The sequence below is a fragment of the Ochotona princeps genome, chromosome 12, assembly GCF_030435755.1.
Source record: "Ochotona princeps isolate mOchPri1 chromosome 12, mOchPri1.hap1, whole genome shotgun sequence".
NCBI classification, from domain to species: domain Eukaryota; kingdom Metazoa; phylum Chordata; class Mammalia; order Lagomorpha; family Ochotonidae; genus Ochotona; species Ochotona princeps.
Window position 1 is genome coordinate 10,301,495 of NC_080843.1, and position 19,782 is coordinate 10,321,276.

At 50.7% G+C, this 19,782-nt stretch overlaps 1 protein-coding gene across 3 annotated transcripts in view; it reads right to left on the reverse strand.

Annotated features, from left to right (window-relative positions):
• The window catches only part of FARP1 (FERM, ARH/RhoGEF and pleckstrin domain protein 1), a 213,376-nt gene that overhangs the window by 15,914 nt on the left and 177,680 nt on the right, over positions 1–19,782 (reverse strand). For all 3 annotated transcript variants that reach the window (XM_058670519.1, XM_058670518.1, XM_058670517.1), the window contains exons 12-16: positions 19,263–19,338; positions 18,134–18,422; positions 6,614–6,801; positions 5,413–5,502; positions 4,309–4,442 (exon numbers count right to left, since the gene is read on the reverse strand). In XM_058670519.1, coding sequence (XP_058526502.1) covers positions 4,309–4,442; positions 5,413–5,502; positions 6,614–6,801; positions 18,134–18,422; positions 19,263–19,338 — 777 coding nt within the window. The remainder of the gene's footprint in view (positions 1–4,308; positions 4,443–5,412; positions 5,503–6,613; positions 6,802–18,133; positions 18,423–19,262; positions 19,339–19,782) is intronic.

Below are 19,782 nucleotides of genomic sequence, written 5' to 3' on the forward strand. Positions count from 1 at the left end.
ACTGCTGCTGCTTCTACTGCTCTGCTCATCCCAGGAGCGCCTTCTGCTTAGAGCGGCTGGTGGCAGGCATCCCAGGTCACATCTCGGACCCTGGCCTGCTGCTCCTAAGATGTGCAGCTATTTCTCCTTAAAGCTCTGTGTGTGCGCCATGTACACACACACCATGGCCTACCCCAGCCTCTTTCGTTCACTGTGTCCCAGCTCCACACTGGACTTACAAGCTAAACCTTGTACACAGCACAACTGGCTATGGCCCTCTGGACCAAAGCAGGCCTCTGTCCATCTCGAGGGATCAACGGGCCAGAAGGCAGCTGACACCTGCTAGCCCCTCCAAGGGCTGGACCTGGGCAGCACCGACCATGCCAAGGGCTGGTTGCATGCGGCCTTCTCTAAGTGTGTTTAAGCAGCTGAGTAAATTACCTTGTTCTCAAAAGGAAGAAAACCAAGTTGTTCTTCCAGTTTTCTTTCTTTTTTTTTTTTTTTAAAGAAACATGTAAGTTGGGTGTTGGCAACAAGAACCCTGGCCTTGGGCAGCGCCGGCTGCTCAGGTGTTTTGGCTTAGCAGAAGGTGACATTTGCATAGGGGCAGGTATGTTTACATACGTGAGGGCCCAGCTGGATCCTTCTGGAAACTTCCTGCTACTTTTTCTATCCTCCAGTTTCTCACCAGTAAACACAGTGTACACAGGCACGTTTACTGGCCTCACGTGGGAAACCATGAGTCAGAAATGAGCACCAGCTGTGGGGAAGCCTTTGCCGCCAAGTCGACGCAGGTCTGCTTGCATCAAGAATCGCTTAGAGCATGATTGAGTAGAGCCTGGAGTTCACTCCACAGGAATGAATCAGTAATGGCTTTTAAGTTGGGACAAATGTACCCTGGAAGCACAAGATGCAAACGCCGGAATCGGGAAGGGGTGCACACAGATGCCAACTAGTTCAAAAGTTGATTTAAACAAGTCCGCACACGCCTTTTCCAGGCACAGAACACCCTGTGACCTTTACAAATATGGCCTTCATGTATGGGAGGCACAGCCCTGCGGGTGCCAACCCGTGCTGCAGATGAGGAAACGAGGCCCATAGGATCCACAGACCGGAGGACACAGACCCGAAGTGTCAGGGTGAACTTGAGCTTGGATCTTAGCCATCCCAAATGACGTGGGCCAGCTCATGCCTCCCATATCATAGCTGGACGGACACACACATTGTTGGAATGATCCCATGTCTCCTTGCCCTGCCGCCTGCGTGCCTTCTTCCGTCAGCGGGCAGGAACCCTGGGAGCACGGCTTGCCATTCACTCTCTCTCTGTTCCCTTCCTTCCCCTCCTCTGCTGTCTGCAGCAAAAGACACGGCGATTACAGCCAGTATGTGGGTCCCAAGCCAAGACATGAAAGTCTTGGGATCCCCAAGAGGCATGGCAGGGCCAGCTGTGCCAAACAGAGGCAATTATCACTTCCACCCGAGGGGCACTTTAAAAATGCAGTCACAGGGCAGACACGTTGGCTCAATCGGTTAACCCTCCCTTTGCACGTGCCAGCATCTCATATGGGCATCAGTTCATATCCTGGATGCTCATTTTCCCATCTAGCTCCCTGCTTATGGCCTGGGAAAGCAACAGAGGATGGTCCAAAACCATAGGACCCTGTGCCCTGTGTGGGAGACCTGGAAGAAGCTCCTGGCTTCAGATCATCTCAGCTCTGGCCATTTCAGCCATTTGGGGAGTGAACCAGCAGATGGAAGATCTGTCTGTCCTGTTCTCTGCAAATTTGTCTAATAAAAAGGAGTCTTTTAAAAAATGGAAAGTCATGTATACTGCGCTGGACAGCCCTTGGGGGCAGGTGCTTGCCAGCTCAGCTAGGACAAGGTAGCCCAGGACCGGAAGATGCAGGTGCTCGCCGGGCGCCCCCTTATTACGCTTCCGCACAGGGTCAGCTGTCCTTCCAGGCCTGCTGTCCACTGCAAGTCACAGTTGCTCAGCCCGCTCCCACGGGATCAGCCAGATGCAGGCTGCATGCCCAGAGCCTCTCTGCCCTGTTGATGTTCTTCTTCATGGAATGCAGTCTGCTATCCCCCTTACAACTGTGAAAGTCAGGCCTGGGTAGAATTCTGCTGGGCTTTGGCCTAACCTTCTGGAAGAGCCATCCATCCTAGTTCCTGCTCTGGGTCTTTCCTAATGAAGCCACCTGGGGCAGAGTTCTCGACCTCGGCTCCACCTTGGAACCCGAGGGTTGCTGTTTCTGGGCTGGGCTTCAGCCTGCAGATGGAAATTTCAGAAAGGCCCCAGGTTAACTGTAGCAAGCAGGCCCAGTGTTGTAAGCTGGACACACAGGGATGTTACCAAACTTGCCTACTCGTAGCCTTCGCCCCGCCTGACTGTGCCTGGGAGGAGCCGATGAACTGAGCCTGACCTGGCATTTACTCCTGATGGGCTTGCCAGTGGGTCTGACCAGAACCGCCAGGCCTCTGAGCCGCATATCAGCTGCCTGCCGGCTCGCTCGCTCTCCAGTTCCACGTGTTCCGCGGGCTTCTGCTGTCTTCATGGCAGACACGGGCCAAGGGACGGCTGTGTGGAGGATGCGCCACTGAACCTGCTCCGTGAATCAAAGCCACAACAGAAGCTTTTTACAAGCGCCTGCATCTTCCCTCGCAGGTAAGGGTTCCAGGCTGAGGAGTTATGGCCACCGATAAACCCATGGCTGCCATGCTCACCCCTACACTGATGTGCCCTGGCTGTTCCCCCTGGGAATTTTCAAATTTATATTTAATAGACAGCTGACTTCCCATGTGCCTAGGTACATAAACTGTTCTTTAAAATACTCCAAAGAAATTTCTATAAACGTTCTATTTTAGGTCATGGCACATCAGATTTTTTGCAGTTCTATAGCAGTTTCTCTTTCTTCTTTTTTTTTTTTGGTACCTCCATCTTCTCTTGGATTCATGCTTCCTGTGTAGCTAGCGGACAGATGTGACATAGCTTCTAGCCAGTCTGCTGCTGTGATGGGCACCGAGGCCATGACCAGTGTTTGAGTTCTGTCCTTGGTCATGGCCGTTTCCCGTACTTATACAGCTTTATGTAAACGTGGTGAGTTTGCGGAAGCGTATGTTACACAGGGCTTGCATTTCTCATGATGCTTTTTAAGCCTTATGAAATGTAACATCAGAGAACTGCACAAGACAAACACGGCTACTTCAGAAAGGTTTGTGGACAAATGGAATTACATTTATTTTGGTGCAACAGTTTCTGACGTCTATGCATAGTTTTCCATAATATGCCCTCATACGAATTTTTAGAAGACTCCTATATGTGCGAACTTCATTTTCTTTGCACTAAAATACACTTGTCTTTAGATTTTCTCTTTTCAATGAACTTAAAAACAGAAACCAACCCACCAAATAAACAAACAAACAAAAACCAAAACTGTATTGAGCCCAGCATTGCAGGTAAAGAATGCCTTGTTTGCAATGCCAGCATCCCACAGGCATGCCACTTCGAATCCTGGCTATTCTACTTTCAACAAATATCCCTTGCTAACGGCCTGGGCAAAGCAGTGGAAGATGGCCCAAGAGTTTGAGCTCATGCCATCCATGTCAGAGACCCAGATGAAGGTCCCATCTCTTGGCTTCAGCTTGGCCCAGGCCTAGCCACTATAGCCATGGGGGGAGGAAACCAGAGGATGAAAGATCTGTCTTTCCCTCTCTCTTTTTTGTAACTCTTTCAAATAAATATTTTTTAAGAGATTCAGTTTCATTTCTTTAAAAGGAATCTCCCTTCTGCTGGTTCAGTCCTTCCCAAATGCAGAAGCCAAAGCCAGGAGTCCTGAACCCAGTCCAGTCCCCAGGTGGGTGGCAGGGACCCATGAGCACGAGCTACCACCTGCGCCTCCCAGCAGGAGCCTCAGTAGGAAGCTGCACAGGAAGAAATGGAGCCGAGCCCAGAATCCAGACCCTCCAGGATGAGATGTGGCGTCGCACTTGCTGTGCAAAACGCTCGCCCTTCCTTGAAGCTCTTGCATACTCGCCATGTACCCTGTGGACGTGAGCCAAGCAAGCACTGACACCCCACCGTCACTCCCAAGTCTGCTGTCGTCATGTTTCATCATGGTCACCACGATGGAGGAAAACGTACCTTGAAAACTGTAAGCTGAAGGGAAAACACTGAACAGGAGGTCTAAAGACATACAGAATCAAAAGCCACTGTAAGGTGCATTTGTCCCAAGCCAGTTTCTTGCTAATGACATCCGAAAGGACAGGGAGGAGTCGGAGTGGCAGGGACGGAAGAGGACAACTGCAATCAAGTGTTATAGCACTTACCATAGGGCGAGGCGCTGCTCGATCTCCTTGAGAAAATTGGTATGGAATCTGTGCAAAGGCTCGAAATTCGGGAAGATGAGGCTTTTCAGTGTCTCGGGCATGGAGTCCTCTTTGCTCACCGTGCTCTGGAACCACTGGGGACAACGAGAGGAGGCCTCGGAGAGTGAAGAGGCACAGCGAAAACCATACAGGCAGATGGCAAGTGGAGCGTGAGGAGCTTTCTCTCTGGCCACATTTATGGTGTTCCCAGAACATTCTAGGTGTCTAGGCCTCCCACTCTTCCTCCTTGCACTTAAGCGGCAGAGAGGTGCACTTGTCTCTGCATTATTATATCCTGAAACTGGGGACGCACCATGCCAGCCAGGACCCGTCTCTTCAATGGGCACTGACTCCCATCCAAACCCCCACCCTGGCCAACTCACTGGCTAGTTCCGAACTCAGGAGGGCAGAACACTCTCTGCTTTATTGCTTTAAGAATTGCCAGCTCTTTTCCTTTGCTGAAAATGTTCAACATGAAGGTGGCCCACGCAGGACCGGAAGCAGCCCCGTTGTTATGGTCGTACATACGGGTCAGGTGAATTGGGACTGGCATCCCTTGTAGGGTATGGAGCACCTGCCCAGGGCCAGACACAGTACACAGCCCCCAAGGCACAGCAAGTCACTGCTAGCCACCCACCTCCCCGTGGGCTGGGCTGACACTAGGGTAGAGAGGTCAGAAAGGCGTCCAAATGCCTTGGGGCTGTTTCCAAGGCAGTGTCCTGGGGGATGCTGGCATGGCTCTGTTTCTCCTGGAATCTCTGAGGGACCACCTTGAACAGAAGGAGCTCTGAGGGCCTTTGGGCAAACCTGGAATATTCTGGATCAGTGCACACAGGCAGGGAAGTGTTTACATTTTCTTTCATGGAGGAACTTTACTTGTGCTTCAAAAACTACAATTCGAAAAACTTTCAGAATATATTCCAAACACACTGTCAGCATCTAATCTCTCAAAACTGAGACCCGAATCCTCTTTGTGGAAGCCAGAGAAGTCACGTGGAATTAGCCCCACTCATCATTATGATGAGTGACATCATTTTAATCCCACAGGAAAAACACCGCACCCACCGAAGTGATGACTTCGAGATCCTTCAGGTACGTCCGCTCGGTGGTGGAGACTTCCTTGGCGATAAAGTACGCCTTGTCGGTGGGCAGCCTCTGCAGGAGCCGGCAAAGAAACACAGCGCAGTCAGCAGCCGGGGGGGACGCCCCCGAGGGCCACCTATGGGCACCTCAAAACACCGTGCAAAGATAAAACTGAGAAATGTTTTTGATGCAAAAATGAGAGTGTGGCATAGTTTGCTGAACATGCCCCTTCCATGTATTTTTGAAGATCTCTCCTTCTGCAGGGCCTGGCGGTGTTTCCTTTCACCTGGATTATCATCATCAGCAGCAGGATTCCAATCAGAACATGACAGAGGCAGTCTAGGAGAGAGAAGCCATAGAGGCTCTTCTCCCAGCCACATCCTGGCAGGGTCTGTTACTCCGGAAACCAAGTGCTATCATTGGTGGGTGCCCGGATCTCGGAAGCCAAGGGCCAAATCCACTGGCACGTCCATGGGAGCCCGTGAGTGGGGCAGCCAGCACCACGCAAGAGCAGCCCACCCAGGGATTTTATTTTCTCTTTCAGGAACAAATCAAAGTAAAAGATCCTATTGCTTGCCATCTTGCTGTCTTTGCCTAACCAGCGCATTGAGTCCACCTCTGGCTACACACCCTATAAACCCACTAGAACTGCAGGCAGAGGCTTAGAGTTACTGGCATACCATGCTAACAGCAGAACTACTCACAGCAGCCCACAGTGGGATACATCCCAAATGCCCGCTGTGAGATGGGTTCTACTATGTGGTCTGTGCATACGACAGAATCGCATTCAGCCTTAGTAGTAATGGGCACACTGACACGTATCAACGTGGATGGACCCTCAGGACATGAGCTCGAGTGACCTGTAGGCCAGGCACAAATTCCAGTTATACAACGTCCCTTATATAAGGCTGGCAAGGCTGGTGGTTTGCCCATTTCAAGGATGGTGGATGATGACTATTCTCTAAGCATGTACAGCTTCAATCTGGGGAGATGAGATGTTCTGGGTATGGGTGGTGGTGAGAGCCACAGCACAACATGAATAGCCCTACTGCTACTATGGCTGACTGAATACTCTTACAAACGATGCATATGGTAAATTTTGTTAGGTGTCTGTTGCTGCCACAGTTGGAAAGCCTAACAGCCCCACACCCCCATGACATGCCCACACCCCTCCCGGCATCACCTTCCTCCGGCCTTCCTCTTCGTCATCAGTTCGTGGACATGCCTGGTCGTTCAGCAGCGGACTGATCAAGGGAGACGCCTGCTTGTTGTCGGGGCTCAGGTTGGGAGACAAGGTCACGTTGGCTGGGACGGCTCCACCCTGGGAGTTGATGGACAGCTCTGAAAGGTGAGGGCTGCCAGTCAGGGAGCCTGTTTGGGGATGAGAAGTTTTAAAAAGAGAAAAAAAAAAAAAGTGATTCCATCGGAGACCTGATTTCCAGGAACAACTTTCACCTTTGCAAATTTCTAGTAACTTAACTACCTTGTGGCAAACTCAATGTAATTCATTCTTCCGTAGTTCTTTCTTTCCCCTAAGTGGAAGTTGCTTTCATATGAAAGATACCAAAGTATGGATAATCCAGTGGAGCCTCAGTTAATGGTAAAATAGAGAACTTGGCTTAGATAACAATTACAGCAGCTTAAAAGCACAGCGCATCTCAAGAGTGTACCTCCTTTAACTGCTACCTTTATTTCTAAAAATTACTCAAGACAGCATCTATACCACGAGACAGGCAGAAATGACTAGAAAATAGAACTACACTAACAGGCATCTAAAGGACTGGTGTACTCAGGGGACACACTACGTCTTAGAACATGGGGTCACAGCTACAAGAAAGGCCAAGCGACTAGCTCCCCATTCTACAAAGAACAGAGCAAATGGGTTATACCTGGTGGCGTCCTTCCACGTCTCTCACTGTTTGGGACAGAAACACTAGCGTCACGTGACACGCAAAGGTGCTCATTGACAAATGCAAAGCTGGAGATCATGACATGCTCACAGTGCCCCTTGGGGACTCAAGGGTGGCAGCTAATGAGTTAGTCCTCGAGAAAGCATACCATATTAAGTGACGCGAACATGTGGAAATTATCCATGACGAGTGACCCGTCCAGGACAACCTTTGCCAACACAAAGGAGCTATGTGGGCGTTTCAGAACAGACTAGCTTGAGTGTCTCTCCCCAACACTCCTTTGTGAACTTCTAAGGCACATTGGTTGGAGCTAAGAAGAACAGGTAGACAGTGCAATTAGCCTGTGGTAATCCTGGCACCATGGTGAGCAAAGACAAGCGTGAGCGTTTCGGGCTCCCTACCAGAACCTTCATGGGAAGGGTGAAGTTCAGTTTGCCGCCAGCGCATGCCTAGTCTCACCTACTGGAGTCACTGTGAAGCCTTTGAAAATGACAAGAGACCAGTGTGGAGGACAGCTGCCTATGGGTGGGCAGTGGACACGGGCCCAGCAGGAAGGAGCCATGCAGCAGCTAGCATGAGCCCCTGGCCTGTTTCCCCAGCTGACAACACAGCGGTGAAAAGCTACCAGCAGAGAAGCAGACGCCTTGGCCACTGGCTATGGGCCAGTACCACAATCCTCGAGTAAACAAGCTCAGAAAATGCAAGGAAAAGGCAGATTTGGGAAGTTTACCATTTTCAAACCCCTTCACCACCCTTTTCAATGTATTTCACAGAGATAAAGCCCTGGCGTTTCCTCACAGACCCAACAGCCCACGCACCACCAGACCCAGCAAACCCCAGAGAAAAAGGCCAGAAATTGCTTCACAAATGTCAATTTTATTGACACTAGTGCACAACTGAATACAACAAGCGTGAACGCATTAGCGCATGGCAACGAGAACAGCGACAACAAATTAGTACTGCGCTAGTTTTTTGGGTTTTTTTTCAGAAACAAAGCACACAAAGGAAAATGCTATTGCTACAAACAGGAGTAAGAGATAGGCTTGCGGCAGGTGTCTAGAGTGGAGCATCACATGCACTTGTACTTGCTGTTAGTGTCACGTTTCATGTGTCCATCAGCTGACAAAACCGAGGGCTTCCCGTCAGCTCCCATGTGGGGCGTGAAATCCGGTGAGGCCGTTGCGATAGCATGCTGGGCCTTGGAGTCGCAGGGCGGGGGAACAGAAACAGCAGTGAAAGAGGTGGAGGCGAGATGAAGAGGTGGGGAGAAGTCTGGCTGTGAGAGGGGTGCGGGGTGCTGTCAGGCTCTGGACAGCATCCGGTGACAGTACGTGAGAGCAGAGTGCTGCAGGGTTAGGAGGCAAGTCAGGTGCATGCATTCAGACAGCCCCGCCTCCCCAAGGCCCAAGGCCGCCTGCGCCACTGCACCAGAGAGCATGCCTAGCGAGGAGCACAGCTCCAGGAGACATGGTCACGTGTGTACTTCAAGGAACAGCACAGGATCAGCCTACCAGTGGTTGGGCTAAGAGCCTGCTGCATTGACCCCTGCAGCCTACAGATGTGGAAGCTGTGCACTTGGTATGTGCCACACAGAGACCCAGGACTAACTCAGAGTGGCTCATTTCCTTCTTCCCAAGAGGCTACTCCAAGCTGGTTTCTCTCAGGGCCTGAGAGAGGAAGGGTAAGGGGTGTATTGAAACAGAAAGGTCAGTATTCAGTAACTGTCTAGTAATCTGGTCTAAAAACCGATCAGTCATTTTGAGAAAGGGAGACGTTCCAAACTCTGACATTTTTAATTTGGCTAACCGGAGCTGTGGCCCTGGGGACAGGTCCCCTCGGTCCTTGCGAGTGAACCGTTGTGAGGCTTTGTATTTTTGCTTGAACCGTGTCACCTACCACTTTCCATAGTTCCAGTACCATTTAGCAATCAGTGCTGTGCTGACAAGGCTGGTTTGGAGAATTTGGCACCTTGGCAAGTACTTACAATTCTCCTTTAGCCACAGTGTGTTGCCCACATGGGTGGCTGTGAAGATTGAGGGGCCCAGGTGACCGAGTTAGGAGACCTACGAGCAATCAGTCTGTACCGAGGCAGCCCAAACCAGCACGGGTCTCATGGGACTGATCCAGCATTCTCACACCGGCTCAGATCTCATTCTGCCTGCCCCACGCTGTGGAGACACAGCCTCGGGCAGTGGGGAGGCAGCCAGTATTGACACTCATTGGCAATGTGCAATAAAGTTACCAATGCCTTGAAAATTCAATTGCTTTTTCCTTTATGATGGATTAACACCAAGCAATATCCTCCATCAGAGGGTAAACAGCCGTGGGTGATCCCTCAAAGGTGGTACCAGGACTCAAAGCTTCAGGAGTAAAGATGTTTAGGGTTTAGGACAAACCCATCCACACCCTGAACTCAAGCTGTCAAAATCATGACGTCTCCATATTTTCAGAAGTACTGCATCTTTTCAGACACACAGTTGGTTTCTGCTAAATAATTCTCCAATCCTTCACCTCGTCCCCCATCCCCCTTCCTGCCACCAACCTGTGTGAAGGGATTTAACTTCATGTTGCCACGGATGCGGCTCTCAAGGGAGTTCATTGTCACTGTACACTGTACATGACTGGGGACGCCTACCTGAGCACTGCCGCATGCATTGGCTTTCAGATTCTCTCCTAGGCTTGCAGCTGCCTTCGCTGCCTTGGACTTGGAAGCCTACATCGCCTGGGTGGGCGGTGCTGGCATCCATGATGGCAACTTTGCAGGCTGCTGGCACGGGGGGTGGGGGGAGTGTGGGTCCCAAAAGCCAGGCGGCCAGGCCCTGCCTTTCCTCCTGCTTAGGGCTTGGCGCCAGCTGCAAGGGAACCAGACCTTGTCTGCGTGTACAAAAGGCTTGGGAACAACTCACACAATACTGGGAAAAGACAAAAAGCAACTCTCATCTCTAAAGATGGCAGTTCACGGGACTTAGCCATGCCAGTCTGCTCTTCTACCCCACTAAACTGGTGATCTCCATGCCTGACCTGGGTAAATTTTCTTTTAACCAAGAAAAGAGAACTAGAATACCTGATAATAACTTGAGAAAAAAAAAAAAACAGTACTTTGCAAGAGGTTTGTGAAATATTTGAGGATGGGTTGCTTTCTCAACTTCTCTTTCCAAACTTTCTTTAGCATCACTCTGCACCCCTAATTTCTTTTGCAAGCTTCTGGATGCTACTCGTCTCTCAGGGTTTCTCTCATTACTTGGCTTCTAAAATTCAAGCATTTTTCTATGAATTCAGAATATGCCACAAAGGCATAGGTGGGAAATACATTAGTGACACAGGCTTTCTTTGCTTTCCAAGGGCTCTTTTTTATTTCCAAACCTTTCCCTGAAAGAGCACAGCAATGGTTCTATAGAGACTCGGCATAACAGGTTCTGTCCTGAAGACCCAGGCTCATTGTACCTTACATTCTAGGTTGAGTCCCCACACGATGGAATATGCTAGCAAAGAGCTAGTCATGCTCTATGGAAATGACAAGGCTCCACAAGAAAAAGCAAGCTCTCGGCTATAAGGCCACCGCTCTGGCAGTGCTGTCTTCCTGCGGACACTTTAGGCTAGGGAGGTCCATGTGTGTGGATGCGCAGTTTTCAGATTCAGTAACTCTGAGAAAAGTTTCACACACAACTAAGACTCAACTGCAGTTTGTCAAACACGTCATAAAGGCAACAGTGATGCAACTTGCAGAAAGAGAGAAATGCACTAATGGAGAAATGATGGCAGGTGCATCCAGTTGTTTTGCTTATGGGGTGAAGAACAAGGAGAAGGAGGTGGAGGTGTTGGCATTTGGGAGATGTGATACTTCACACCAATGAAAACATTATCTGCATTCAGAACAAAGCTTCAGCCATTGGTGGGCAAAGAACAGTTACAATGGATAGTTCTTACAGCAAGCTGCCTGTTAGGACAAGTAAAAGCCTCTTTAGATGAATAAGCAATTTTAATTCCATGCATACACTGTTACATGAGTCTGGCCTTCCGTGTGCAGTGTCACCAAGCTCATTATTACAGGGGAAGCCAGAGATCTCCGCAAAGGTGTAGGTGCATGCGCTGTGGAGACACTGCCCTCCTGTGACCGCGTGCCAGAGAAGAGGAAACCACACAGCATCTGTGATGGCCTACACACTGGGTGTCCACCAAGATGACCTGCAGCTCACTGGCCACTGAGGAGCCCACTGAGGCTGAGCTGGGCAGGACCCCACCTACCACCTCCTAAACCCACCCAAATGCTCTTTTAGAACACTCAAGTCAAATTCTCTCCCTTGTTCTCATTCAAACCGGGGAGGCACACCCTCAAGCCTCTGTAAGCTGTTATCACAGATGCGCTCTGTCTCCGCAAGTGAGTCCCCTCCCTACCAGACAGCGATCCTGCTCACACCAGGCCTTCCCCATCCACATGCACGCAGGTATGTGTGCAGGCCTTGTCAGGAATTGCAATGAGGAAAGCAAAAGGCCTCAATTCCGCTTCACCTCCTCCCTCCCCACCCGAGCTGGCCGCTGGTGAGCAGGATCACTGGACCGGAGAGGAGGCAGGTATTCCAAATCCAAACTGGTAGTGAGCAGTGTTAAAAGGAAAAAAAGAAAGACATCAGACAGTGCTCCAACAATGCAGGGGAAGGGAAGCCCACCAAACTCCACGCTGAGAAACAGAGCATTTTTTTGTCGCGTGGGCACATGCCGATAAAACACTGCGAACAATGGAACAACAGAAAAAAAGTTTTCTCAGATTTATTAAAACAAATGAACAAAAATGAGGATGAAGTCTTTAGCCATTTTTCTTTGCAAACTGATTCGACGTAGTAGGCAGTTTCCATACATTATTGACAGCATTAAATGTACGCATAGAGAGAACAGAAGGGAGTTTTGGTTAATCGTCCAGGCCAAGCTTTGTGAGACTGGGTTAGTTAGTGAGGCGCTGTGGCAGCTTTCCCAGGCACAATGGGGGTGCAGGGGAGTGGGGGTGGTGGGAGGGAAGAACTGAGCCCATCAGCCATTTAGGATGCTTCCGGAAGGGGGGACGGCCAGGGTGTGTGCATTGTGGGAGGAGCCCTCTCTGCCTTGGGTCTTTCTGCTCCTCCCACAGGGGAGTGACAAGGGATGCCTGAGGCCCAGGAGAAAGGCAGGTTAGTTCAGTTTCCAGGCCTGCTAAATGCCCTTCTACTGCTTTCCTTCTGTACAGCCAGCCAGTGCCCCGCACTCACAGTGACGCAGACCCACCGCCTCCGCCCACACTTCAAAAGGACAGTCACTGCTGATCACACACACACACCCGACATTACTAACCCCTCCTCAGTATACCCGGAACACGCGCCAGCGCTGTTCACGGCCAACCTCAGTGCCCTAGCCTCCCGCTCCAAGGCCACCCCCTGCAGCTCAGCTCTCCTGTGTCAACAGCTGATTCTTAATCGTCCCTCCTCTCAAGAAGAAAAGCCACCGCAGACACAGGTAGAGTAACCTGGCCGGGAGCTGCACGAAGAAGCCTTCCACGTGAAGCCATGACCAGCAGTGCCAGAGGCGTGGCTTCCAGGCTACACTGCAGGGCCCGCATCTTTCACACAATCCACGCTGCGGCTAGCTTGAGCAAATCAGAGTTTATGTGAAGATAAGGAGACTTTCTAGTTCTTCCTGGCTCCCACCAGGACATTTCACCATCTCCATCAGAACAAAACAACGCCTTGTGCTAGGGGCTTCGTCTATGGTGTCTTGGGCGATGTATTGTTTTTAGGAAGCAAGACTGCAGCTCTTCCTCCCCAGTATGTATAAGGCTCACACATCAGCATTCAAGCCTTTGATCATGGGAAAACACGTGGAAAGGTTTCTCGGTTGCTCAGGGACATGACAAGCAGCTCTTTTGAGAGCATGCAACAAAACAAGTGGCAGCCACTCGGCAGCTGTGAGTTTTATTTGTTTATTTGCCTTTCATGATTATTATTCGCTAAATAAAAGGACAAGGATTACAAGTGGCAGGCTGGCTTTTCCTCTAAAAGTCACGGCTTTGTTTTAAACAGCAGCAACTGGTGTCACAGGTACACTCAGGCATTCTTGGTTCCTGGATCAGCTTTCACTCAGCAGAAAGCGATGGGGTTCACTAACAAGCAAAAACAGCGCCAGTCAATTCTGCAGTCGCCAGAGCCGAGTTCTTTCCTCACTGCTCACAGGCGCTCCCTCCACGGCACCTTTCCTTCCGTATGTTCTTAGGGTTTGGCGATTGGGGTTGAGCCTAAAACTCATTGGAGTTACAAGCAATGGGGAATTCTGAAATATTCCCCTCTTCGGGGTTCAGAGAATCCTGTTTTATGATCCGCATTGCCTAGACAGACTCTTTGGCAGTTTGAGTTGCAAAACTGAGCGGCATTAGCAGAAAGTCACTGTGCAACGAGCTTCAGGCCAGGGAGGAAGCGTGTGTGCTGAGAGAAGGTCAAGCATAAGGCACCTTTCTTGGCCATGAACTCTAGGAGCTCTTAAAACTCTGATCCACTGCAGTAAACGCCAGGCAGAGCGAAGTGACAGAGCGAATCAAGTCACCATGAGCCTGAAGGCTTGAGGGGACACCCTCCGACTTCTTAATGTAGGGCTAGGTCTCAGAATACAATTGATTTTGGATACACGGTAGAAAGTGAGGCTCTTGCAAACTTCTGCATTTTGTAGGCCTTGCTTTTGAAGCACTGACTGGTCTGAATCTTCACAGAGGCCCTCAACAATGAAATCAGAATTATTCCTATTTTAAGTGCAGGCCATGCAGCAGCATCTGGTGAGCTGAATCTGTGAGGAATGCCCTCAAATGAATCGCACATGGAGGGAGGAGCTGGCTCGCAAAATTCCTCTAATTGAACGCCTGTCTAATAAAATGCTGTCAATGGCATATCGATGACTGTTAAAGGAGCTGAGGCAATTCATTTGAAGTTTTGGAACTCATTAAGTGCATTTCTTCATGCTCAAAGAATTTCTTGCATTTTTATTTTGCTCGGCACCAGCAACAGCAACCACAGAAAGGCCTACAGTTTATGCCTTTACCGGAGTAGCTGAGAATGGTTCTCCGGTGTGGGTTTCTGAACCGGGTTTGTTTTTCACCCATGGCCTTGGGGGTAGGCAGCAAAGAACCACCAGTATTTAACAGTCGGAACCCCTTGTTGCTGTTGGAGATGCACACACTAACTTCTGTCCGGGAAACATTAGTGGACAGGTCTAAAGGAAACCCTTGGGAAATCTGAACGTATTCACAAATCTATCATCTCTGCTGCCTATCCATTACGCCCAGCCCCACCTGGGACCCTCTGCCAAGCATGCACACACAGGCCCTGCTGAGGCACCATGGGCCTCTGCCAAGAGCTTCACCCAAAGTGAGGGCCTGCACAGTGGGATGGTAGAGGTGGCTGGTCAGGCCTGAGCTCCGACATGTGACCTCAGCAAACCTGTTCGATCAGGCTCAAGGAACACATCCGCTGTTCCCTGACCAGGGTTCTGGGCTCTGAGTGTAGGCCAAGGTCCCCGAGAGGCAATGAGGACTAACCAACCACGCACGATGCCAGGCTTGTTGCTCTCACACCTGCTGGACAACGACCAGAAATAAGTCATTTGCTGGCTCCCAATGCAACGAGAGAAAAGGTCTTATGCACCACTCTGAAAATGAGAAGGCTTTTCGAAAACACACTTGTCTTTGGTGTTCGTAACACCAACAGCTTTTAAAACACTAGGGCAAACTCAGCTCTGGAGGAAAAAGCAGAATCAAAGAATCACTAGATTATATTTTGCTGCAGTTTTCTATTTAATGCTTCACAGATGTCGCTTACGTTAACACAGTATCGTTTGACTGTGTCTCATTATTAGACTACAGTGTGATTAGAGGTCAATGGAAAAGCCACCTGAACAAACGACCTTCACAAATAAACCACAGGATTTCAAACACAACTACATCTGACCATGTTTTCAATATAGCGAGTAGACATCAAAACAGAATATGCAAAACGTAAGTTATAACTGCAAAACCCCCACAAACAGGAAAAGTAGTAGTTCTTCCCAGCTTATTCTGACCTGTCACGGTCTCCACAAAATCCACAGGGTATGTAGTCTTCACATCTGATTGTAATGAAAAGCCCAGACAAGACTCTCCAAAAACTACAACACTGAATTAGAAAGGCTCTACTGTACCAAAAAGTCACATGGATTAAGAAGCTGAACTCTGACCACGGGGTGAGCCGCAGCTCTGCCAGCGCGGGGAAGCCACCGGGTCACGCGAGGCTTCTCACCTGTAAAGTGAAGGTCCGCGGCGAGCAGACCAGCTCGGAAACGTCCAGTGCATGAATCTAAAGCAACACTTAGCTGACTGCAACGGACAACTTGCAAACCATCCAATTATCAATTTGATTTGTCAACCATGCATTGAATCAAGTGATGAGGCACATAAAAAGCTGTATAGAAAAACGGGTTAAGTCTTCAGAATCTCTAAAAGCTGCTCTACTCAACATCCTCAGGGCAGACCATGATCTGAGGACGGCGGGTCAATCAACACCTTGACCTGTGAACACACCTGTTGCCAAATTCCAGCTTCCCGTGATAAACTCACAGGTGAGCACAGCGATGCCACTGGCCTGATGGTCCATAAGGAATTATTCATCATTAAAATTCTCTTTAATGATTTTATAGTCACTTAGGATCTAACAATTTTATTCCACAACTTATCTTTTAAACTTATTAAAGACTGAACAACACAAACAATAGACATTAAGAAGAAACGTGTCTTCACGTTTCTGTGCTGCTGCACCGACTCTGCGTGCAAGCCCAAAACTGAGCTACCGCTTTCAACGTATTCCATCACACTCTGGAAGGCAGTTGGGGCTGGTTGGCTGGTAGTCACATGGGGGAGGGCCAAGACTTGAGGAGGGGTCAAACCGCTTGCTCCTTCCTCACACCTTCCGTTTTTTTGCTCAAATATCCAAGGCTCCCTGCTTCCTATAGCCCACTTGGCCAGGGTGCACATGGTAAGAAAGCTCACAAACCACCTACAGCACTGAGAGCCACTCCTCCATGCTGGGTGTGGCCTGAGGGCAGGTGCCAGCTCACCGCTGACCTCCTGGGGAGAACACAGCCTGGTGCATCACCACAGCACCGAGACAGCCAGCAAGATGATCTCTTAGAACAAATTATTCCACTACCACAATTGCAAAGCACACCAGGAATCTCTAGTAAATCACAATTCACGAAGATTTGGTGACATTTTAAAGCACTTCAGTCAAGCCCTGGAAAACAGAAGTAACCCCAGGGCCTTTCCATGAAGGTATCCATGATCTAAGCTAGCCGCCAACTTCATCTGGCCTTGAAGTTTGTACCAACTCCTCAATGAGGCACAGAAAGCAGTCCTCCTCTTAAAAGGAAGACACAGTTAAGCCAACACCTTTCCTGTGACTGCCACATTTCTGTCCCAGGATTCAACCAGTGGAAGGGGGGGGGGGCAGTATACTCGACTGAACAGCCACAGAAAATCACCATTGACAATGCACACTGTCAACTTCGCAGGAGAGTATTGCTTCCTGGCCTTCAACCAGCCAGCCAGATGGGCTCCTGGTCACCTGGCATTAGAACGTGCTACAAAACCTTGCCTGTCTTTTCTGGAAAGCAAGCCAGCTGTGTGAGGGCCACTGCTCTTACAGGCACCTGCCTAAAACTTCCTCTATCAAACATGGACTATAAAAAAATCAAGGAGTTTCTGAGCAGATCCTCTGCATCGCCACCTTTGGGTTCATTTCCCCAGATCCCTAAGAGCTGAAAACTGGCCTTCTGACCTCCTCACTCCTCCTCCTCTCTCCCTCCACTCAAATATGGGCCACCCAAGGACACGAGATTTCTCAGTTTGGCAGGGGACTGCAGGACTGCGGGGTTACCCAACGTCAAGGGCCAGTGTGCAGGGCTCACGGCTTCCGAGTCTGAATCGCTGGATACACTCCCACTGCTGGTGGAGCCCTCGGTCATTTGCAAGGGAGCCAGCTGGCCTTCCCTGCCCCCAGGGCGCACCGATGGTGCCGTGGGGATCCTAGAAGTTGGACTGGTGACAGGCGTGCCATTAGCCAGCCTTCTGCCAGGGGAGGCGGCCGTTTTGACCCGTCTTCCCTTATCATGGTCATCAAAACTACCCAGGGCATCTGGGGTTGATGCTAGCTGGCTTAGGATGAGTGGGTCAGTTTCTGACTTATTATATCTACTTGGCAGGGTCCTCAAGTATGGCCTTGACGGGATGGGGGAAGAGTTTTCATAGCAAGGACCCTGGTTGGGGAGAGGGTCTTCTCCCACACCCTCTCTTGGGTCATGGCCATTTTCAGAAATATAGCCTTGGGACCCAGTCCTGTCCCAGCTCATGCTTGGACTGGAACTGCTGCTGCTGGGAGACAGTGGGGTGGCCAGGGGACTGTGCCCAGCTGAACCCTTAAATATCTCGTCTATCAGGGAACTATGTCTTGGGAGTCTGGTGCTCCTGCTCATGTCAAAGGTGACATCTGCCGAGTCGTCATCTAGGAATTCTCTAGAATGAGGCCGGGAGGACCTGGCAGAGCGCGGGGATGCCCTACGCCTAGTTTCTCCCTGCCTCTCATCCCTGGAGAGCAGACAGACCCCACTGGTCAAATCACCCTCACAGTTGTCATTTGTCTGGGACCGGGAGCGGGACGCTTGCTCTCTGAGGAGGTCATACTCGCTGTCTACGTCACTGCAGTCAATGAAAGGAATGGACGTGCTGCTGCCCCGAGCAGCCCGGGATGCTGGACCTGTGCTTGGCTGCGGGGGCTCAGCTTTACTCTGCTGGGTCCTATCCTTAACGACCTCCTCCTCTTCCTCCGGCGGCGCATGGCCGGCTCCGTCCGCCTGCCTGTTACCCGCGGGGCTCTTCCGCACAGCAGGGCTGGCCTGTGACCCTGACTGTGGCCCCAGGTCCTCAGCGGCGCTGGTGGCAGTGGCGGCGGTGGTGGCAGCATTCAGTCCCTTTCCATGCTGGCGGCTCTGGCCCCCAGGGGATTCGGCCCCTTCTCCGAACATAAGGCTGGCGCTCTGAGGAGACTGGGGGAAGAGGAAGAAGGAAAGGATGAAGTGGACAGAGAGAAAGGGACACCGTTGTCACCAGCGTCTAGTTTTATTGGGGGCTGTGACTCTGCAGTGGTGGAATGGGTTGCCAGACTCAGCTTAAGGAACCATAGGCTGGCATTCATTGGAGTGCACCTGCCATGTTCCAGAAGGTTCTTTCCAGATCTCATAGTCTCATACTGGGTTTTCAGACTCTATGGAATAAAACAGGCCTTCCCAAGGGAGGGTGGGCAGAGGCTAAAGAAAAACCCGTCACAGGCACCAGAAGGGGTGTGGATGCGACCTTAGAAAAATGACAAATATTTTCTGTGCTTGCACCTGTTAGGGCAGCAGAGACAGGTCAAGGGTTTTTCATTTTCTTTTTTTGGATTCACCCTGAAACCTTGTTCATGTTCTTCCCCCAACAAAACTTTTATTTTGTAGAAGAGAGGCCTGGGAGAACATAGCATGGGCCCACCCATGGGGCCACAGGAGCAGGCAAGAGTGACCACGGCCTGTCCCCAGTTGAGGGCACTGCCCCTGGGCACTCATGCCAGTGGTACAGACCTGGCCCTCCCCTGCCCCCTGCAATGCTGAGTTCTGGCCAAGTGGGCAACTGCCTGAGTGGCTCAGAGGACCTGCTGTGCAAACAGACCACCCCATGGGGCCTGCTGCATGCAGGCTGGGTGCCCTCTGGCTGACCAGGGCCAGGACGTGCGCCCAGACTCTCACCTCTAACGAACCCCAGGGTAAACCGTGAATGACTGGCACAGGTGCTACCAAGCCCAGGGCGTGGAAGAGGCAACACTGCGGGGACAGGACCCAGCCACTCCTCACCTGCTTTGGCACCTCGGAATCCACTTCTGAAGGCTGCATGGCAAGGCTCCTGATGGAATGAATCTTGCTGTGCTTTCTGGGAGACATCACACAAGGCAGCCGTGGTTAGGGCAGGAGGTTTGTGCTCAGAGATATATTTATTGATGGGCAGAGTTAGAGGATGGAAGAGGAGCCAAGAGAGAGAAGGAGAGATGGAGAGAGATTTTCCATGTGCTGGCTCACTCCCTAGACAGCTGCAACAGCAAAGGCTGGACCATGATGCAGCCAGCAGCATGTGGGTCTCCCATGTGGGTGCAGGAGCCCAGCTTCTGCAACACTCGCAGGTTCGGAAGGAAAGCAGCTGGGGCTTGAACCACAGCTCGTGCATGCGGGATGCTGGTAGTGTAGGCAGAGGCTTTACCCACTGCATCCCAACACGGGCTCCCGGGTGAGCTTTCGTGACTGTTTCTAAGTGGAACTGAAGGTCCTCGTGTGTGAAGCATCAGGTCTTTGCTCCTGCAGAGTGGCTCTTATGAGCTGA